The sequence below is a fragment of the Micropterus salmoides genome, unplaced genomic scaffold (genome assembly GCF_014851395.1).
Source record: "Micropterus salmoides isolate LMB-PRFRI ecotype aquatic unplaced genomic scaffold, ASM1485139v1 Ms_hic_scaffold_1992, whole genome shotgun sequence".
NCBI lineage: Eukaryota > Metazoa > Chordata > Actinopteri > Centrarchiformes > Centrarchidae > Micropterus > Micropterus salmoides.
Genome location: NW_024041142.1, coordinates 1 through 6,922, shown reverse-complemented (window position 1 = coordinate 6,922; position 6,922 = coordinate 1). Strand labels below are relative to the sequence as shown.

The 6,922-nt window shown below is 38.6% G+C and overlaps 1 protein-coding gene across 2 annotated transcripts; it reads left to right on the top strand.

Annotated features, from left to right (window-relative positions):
- The first annotated feature begins 1,284 nt into the window (after positions 1–1,284).
- On the top strand, positions 1,285–6,386 carry LOC119911262 (histone deacetylase 8-like). Of its 2 annotated transcripts, XM_038730074.1 has the most exons (5): positions 1,285–1,680; positions 1,827–1,879; positions 3,253–3,383; positions 4,959–5,100; positions 5,992–6,386. In XM_038730074.1, the coding sequence occupies exons 1-5, from the start codon at positions 1,567–1,569 to the stop codon at positions 6,077–6,079; spliced, it is 528 nt and encodes a 175-aa protein (XP_038586002.1). In that variant the 5' UTR covers positions 1,285–1,566; the 3' UTR covers positions 6,080–6,386. The 2 variants fall into 2 exon arrangements, with proteins under 2 accessions (XP_038586002.1, XP_038586003.1); XM_038730075.1 differs by lacking the exon at positions 5,992–6,386 and having other exon boundaries at positions 1,286–1,680; positions 4,959–5,104.
- The last annotated feature ends 536 nt before the right edge of the window (positions 6,387–6,922 follow it).

The following is a 6,922-nucleotide window of genomic DNA, read 5'->3' as shown; positions in this document are numbered from 1 at the left end:
AATTCATCAATATCAAGGTGGCGATGAAATAGTTGATAAGACACATGCCTTTGGTTTGGGAGACCTGGGCAAGAACGATATGCCAACAAATTACTATTGAGATAATTTTGAGATATATTGCGACTGCAATATAAGTCACGATTTTAGTGGAATGTTAATTTCTAGATTTCATTTTACTGAATATAATATAATATAATATATAATATAAAAATGTTGACGATGTAATTTTGAGGTCTGAAATCAGAAACATGGAATACAAATGTGTTACAGGACTGTAAACATTTAGAATAATACTTTAGAAGAATGACAACAGTTGATAAATATGCACTATATCATTTACTATACTTTCACTGTATTCACTGTACGTGGTATCAACCGTTAATACGTATTTTAATTTGAAAGTTTTAACCGGAATGGCTTTTCTTTGTTGTAAATAAATTTACACCAGTGTACCCCACTGTGTGGAGTGGTTTGCACTTAAATGGTAGAGCCATGGCAGCGTTTACTAGTTGTATAAACGTAATAAACCTACCATGTAGCCCACATTGTTAACAGTTAACAGAAAAGTACATAAAACTTCTTTGTAGAAATACTTGAACAGCTTCTGTGGCAGATGCTGTGAAATTCAACCAGGAAGCAAACTGAGGCAAAACCCCGTAAACACCCACACAACAACACGTGAACCCACCCCAGTTTTATTTTAGTGCATTAACCGCTGTCACGGTTGAGCATTAAATTTGGTCACCCATAAATGAAATAGCATTTTGTGGTTGGTTCAAGTCAGCTGTTTGGGGCTCACTCCAGTGAAAAGCAGCCCCCCGTGACCTGCACACACACACACACACACACACACACACACACACACACACACACACACACACACACACACACACACACACACACACACAGACAAATGCTTAAATGGCTCCAAGCCAAACATTTTCTTCTTTAAGAGCTGTAATTTCATTATGAGTTTTTGTTTTGCCGAAATGCATTTTGTTTTGGGGCAATTTTATGGCAATGGGGTAAAAGTAAATATGGTGATATTCAGTTTAATCCACCTACAAACATTATTTCCAACCAAAATATGTTGACTAGAAATGTATCTGTTTGGGAAGTCCTGTCTTAATTCATCTAAAACGTTGGCTCAAACTTTTGAAAACTACTTTAGAGGAAGGCGGAAAAAGACTACAAGAAATCCCAGAATGCTTCCCGCTCCGCGCGCCCGTTGTACTTTAAAAAACGTCCGCCAGCGAAACGTTGGTGGAGGTTTGTGACCGTTATGAAGCAGCTCTCCGTATCACCCGCTAGCTAAATAAAACGCCGAAATGTTCTTGTTTTAAAGGAGATAAAATCACTCGACATTATGTATATTTAATTTACATCTTACCGTCGTCGTCTTCCCTCTAACTGAACGGTGAACACCGGCAGTGAACCGACGTTACCGGGGGGGAGTGTTGACGGTGTGACACCAGCCTGGAGAACAAGACGCCGATCGCATCCCTTCACTGTGAATTTGTTTTAGCTCCATTCTCCGTCTAATTATTTACGTTTTATCCATCGTAAATGAGTTGCAGAGGAGACAGCGACGATGACAGCTGCAGTAAACGGAGAGTCGCGTACGTGTACAGCCCGGAGTACATCGAGACTTGCGACAGTTTATCCAAAGTGCCAAACCGGGTGAGTTGGATTGAATGGAGATGTGTTTTTTTTTGTTCAACACATTTACGTAAAGTTACCAGGCCTTTTCTCGCGACCTCTGCTTTGTTGTTATCAATGTCGAGTCCGTGTTTTTATTTCGTGATTTCTACGGTGTTCATTTCCAGGCAAGTATGGTCCACTCCCTGATAGAAGCCTATGGACTCCTTCAAAACATGAGGTGAGTGGTGATAAACAGCTGGCGTCAGTTTTACAACATAAACAGAGACAACATGGTGATTTAATTATTTTTTTCTTTTAAACTCAGAGAGAAATTGCTTCACATACTGTACAGAAGCAGACTGCTACCTGGACTGTTACACTTAAATTCCTACTATTTCAAAACAAAACATTTCAAAATTACTTTCAATCACCTTTAGTTATTTAGAGTGCTTCTTCTTTTTTAGTCTCAGTGTTATTGATTCAATCCAAGAAAGTTTTAGGTGCTGGTAGTAGTTTTCAGGAAACTCTTATTGATCCCCAGTCTTGCTCACTAAGACAACCTCAGTCTTTTAGGATTGAAGCTCACACTGTCTCAGCTACATCCCAAACATACAACGACCTAACACCCCTCCCTTACATACAGAATGTATTTATACAACAAATATCTGCATCTCACTGTGTGTACTATGGTACACTTGTGCAATATGATATGATATGCAGTTGAAGATTATTTTGGCGTGAAATTGGTTTTATACACCAATTATCAAACTTGTTCCATATGTTTGTATATGTATGAATCCCGTACTCAGATAGTGTATATTCTCTGGAAACCTAGTGCTCTGCATATTGCACAGTATTTGTTTTATGTGTAGTGTGTAATAGTCATGCTGTACAGATTGTACTGTCTGGGTGTTTGTATTGTATACTTTCCTGCTTTGCAGGTTTTTAAATTCCACTCAGATTACATTTTTAAAATTGATTGATTTGCTTCTCACCTCCAATACAGTAAGAAGCATTTTTTAAATTTAATTTTATTAAATTGTTGCATACAAGTTTTTCTTTGCACATTGGCAAATCAGTGCTAAGCTCACAGCTTGTGATGGTGTTTTCCCAATCCTCTCAATTTCCACTCCCAGTAAATCAATGCAGTATTTTTTTGGTGATTTGTTTTATATTTGCACAGCAATTTTTGTGTGGTTGGAATGTGTGGTGCCAATATTTTCTGCAACTTTAGGCTGTACACTTAGTCATTTCTGATCTGAAAGCGACTCTGTTTGAATCATCTGTAGTGGTGTGCGGGTTACTGTGGTTTTATTCTCATACAGTATTTTACAGCAGCATGGGTTGCTCTGCCACTGCTTAAGCTGATAATACACAGAGCAACTTTTAGAGCAATCGCGCTGGGCAACGTTGCCGTAAATGGTAATGAGTAAAGATCACTACCGTAATCCGCTCCCCCCCCCGCCGCTATCTGTTCAAAACATAGTCGGACTTGCCACTAACAACATTGCCCAGCAACATTGCTCAAGAAGTTGCCCGTGTATCATCAGCTTTATACAACAAGTTATTGTGCAAGCAGCATGTACCATTAACGTTTTTATCCCTTTCCAGCACAATTAAACCTCAACTGGCCACCATCGAGGAAATGGCCAAGTTCCACACTGACTCATACCTGGAGCATCTTCACAAGATCAGCCAAGATGGCGACAACGACGACCCCCAGTCGGTCGACTACGGCCTTGGTGAGAAAAGCCAAGAATGAATGTGTAAAACTTTTTAAATAGAATCTGTTAATTCTATCCATCTGCAGTGCTACTCTAAGAATCCAGTAGAGTGTCCAATGAAAACCTTCCTTCCTGGGTGCGTCTATTATATTCTATACTAGGAAATTGGAGCTGCAGCATAATGCAGGTTAAAAGAGAACAGTGACATTAATTCACACATTTATTATCTCCAAATAGTGGTGAGTGCTGGTCTTTTTTATTCATGACAGACAGATTTTACAGCATATATGGAAAGTTGAGGGATTAAAGCGTAAAGCAAGGCGTGGAAGACTCCTTGAGAAGTTAGATGCAGTGCTTGGTTGTTGGCAGCAGAGGGCACTACAACATAATATTCAAAAGCCTATGTTCTTAAAGTACACAGTACACTGCCAATGTTTTGGATCTACTTTAATGCATCTGTAGTTGGTTTTAAGTGGGGCACTTTATTATCTGCATAACAACATCACTTTTACTCTTTGGTTGAGAGTGTAATGCATTCATCTCAACTAAAACCTCAGCTGTCCATCTTTCTCAGAGGTTTACAACTTCAGACTAATCCTCGAGTTCACCCTCCTTGTTTTCATATCCCTGACTCATTGCTTGTCCATCTCCCTCCCTACTTTTATTCACCCTCATCCGCCTTTGTTGTTCTTAATGTACTCGACTCATCCCACTGTTACTTCCTCCTTTTGTATTCTGCACACCCCTCTCTGGCTCATCCTTCCCTCTTGTTACAAAAGCAAACTGCTCCACCTTTTCCTTGATTAAGGCATTCCTCTTTCTCTGCCGTCTCTTTATTTAGTTTAATATTTTTTAAGCCACACTCCATTGTTTTCCTTCGATCACGTCCATCCACCTCCCTCATTTCTCATTCTTCTCTCTTCGCCACCTAATTCCTGCTTGATTTATTATCATATGGGCGGCACGGTGGCGCTGTGGTTAAAACCTTGGTCGTTCCAGGCCTTTCTGTGTGGAGTTTGCATGTTCTCCCCTGTCTGCGTGAGTTCTCTCTGGGTGCTCTGGCTTCCTCCCAACATTCCCTGCAACTGTGAGTGGTTGTCTGTTAATATGTGCCCTGCAATGGACTGGCGACCTGTCCAGGGTGTATCCTCCAGCCCCCTGCAGCCCTGCACAGATAAGTGGGTGTAGAAGATGATGATGACTGACTTCCTGATTATTTTTATTCATTGTCCTTGAGTTTTCTTTAAATTATAAGCTTGCCTGATTTTTATATCATAGACTGTGTAGGTTTCAATCGAAGACAAAAACATTTCACAGAATCTAAAAAAAAAGTGCATTTGTCTCCTCTAGATTGTTTTCAACGCTTCAAATTATTTATATACTTGTTTATTTGTGTTGTGCAAGGAAACACTCAACTGTGGAAGTAATAATAAATTACATGTACTGTCATTATTGCCCATTGATCATCTAGAGTACATTATTTTATAGCAATTTTGTGTCATTGTAAATGACAATGTGGGCTCTGGTAAGTCATAATAGGTTTTGGTCATTGTGTTTGACATCTCTTTCCTACATGTGGTTCTCTCCCTCAAGGTTATGACTGTCCAGTGGTGGAGGGGATATTTGAGTACGCTGCAGCAGTAGGCGGCGCTACACTGACAGCCGCCCAGTGTCTGCTGGACCAGAAGTGTGACGTTGCCATCAACTGGGCAGGCGGTTGGCACCATGCAAAGAAGTGAGTCCACCTGTTCAGACAGAAGTACACTGTATACACACGATTCAAGTATAACTTTATTGTCCCGCAAAATGGAAAATTTAACCATTTAGCCATAAAAAAAGAAACATTTCCCATATAAAACCTACAAAGGTGTACCTGTCTACACACAGAGACACCTCAATAAAAGCAAAGATCTGCTTAAATCCTTTCAGTAAAAGCTTTCCTTATATGCCACTATTTATAAGTTTTATTGAAATTATTGACATTTATAAGTTTTATTGAAATATTTAACCTCCAACAAAAGACTCTTCTTCTCTTCCTCTCGGAATCAGTAGCTGATAGTCAATGTGCAGGACATGGGTCAGTAATAAGGGTGTGACCATAGGCTGTATAAAACAATTCAGTCCCTCCCACATATCTGTGTTGTCTGACATGTCGGGGAAAAAAACGCTTAATATTATGAGAGTAATGTCATCATTTAATGAGAATTCATAATCATTTTTAGTCTACCTGCCCTATACTGCTGTACATTACATTATTGCTCCACTGGTAGTATCCTCTTCAGACTGTCTGAAAAACAAACTAACCGACAACACTCGTCTGGACTTGCAGTGCGGCGACAAGGGGTTCACTTGATTATTATCAGCTGGGCGGAGTATTTTCAACTTTATCAGTTATGCATTTGATTTTCACTGCATGAGAAAATTGATGTGTGGCGTGACCGCGTGTGGAAAATATCAGTTGAGTGAGTCTTGTAAGATAGTTTTTAACCTGACGAGAAATCTCGTTTCATGTTAATCTCCCACCCCATGTCAGTAACTTCTCTATTTGCCTGCCTTAGCGTAGCCAGTTCATAGGTAAACTGCAATGACTGATGCTGTCCTCCAACCCCTATAATTGTCCATGCAGCCTGCATCAACCGGACCAGTCTGGACTTCAGTTGCTCGGAAAGGTTGCCACACCAAGCTGTGATCCCATATTTGACGTGGCTGCCTGATAAAAGATTAACACAAATTTCTGATCAACACCATATAGTCTATGCAGGAAGGGCATTTGTTGTTGTAATCTGTTACAAAGCCTGTTCATATGGATGTTGCAGGCTACACTGTATGCATTACCACACACAAATAAGGATTCTTGAGAATTTGGAATAAAACAGGTTTTAATTTTGAAAAGAAATAAAATGTAACATTAAGAAATCTATATTTATTTGTTTATTGTACAAGATCTCACAAATCTAGAAATATTTTGCTGCAACCTCCTGATTTTGTAATTTTTTTCATTAAATATGTGTTTTGCTTGTCTTTACTGAGTTTTTTTCAACACCGTCAGACACAAAAAATCCAGTTAATCTTATTTATTTAGTCTTACAATGATTTAGAGCTTTAAAATCATTGTATCTACACCATAGGTACATATACGTATATGTTATTAAATGTTGAATATTAACTTTTGTTCATTTTTTGTACTATTTCAAATGTGCTCTTTTAAAAAATTTCATTTCATTAGGATTAAGTATACAGAATAACAATTTGGCACAAAAAAATACATTTTTAAATTCAAAGTTACCATGAATTTAATAAATCAACTGCATTGTAACCATATACATTTAAAACAAAGAAAGATCCAACTGACGGTGGTGACACAGAGCTGATGGTGGTGGTAGTAGCCTATTAATTTTTCCTTTTCTGTTGAGTTGAATTGTATGTCAGCCCAAACTGTTTTCTCTGGTGTATTAGGAGAAATTTCTTAAGGAGAAGAATTTATATTTTTAGACATTGGGGATACATAAAGTAAGAAAAAACTGTAGAAGTACAGTATTTGTTGAAGAAACAAAAGG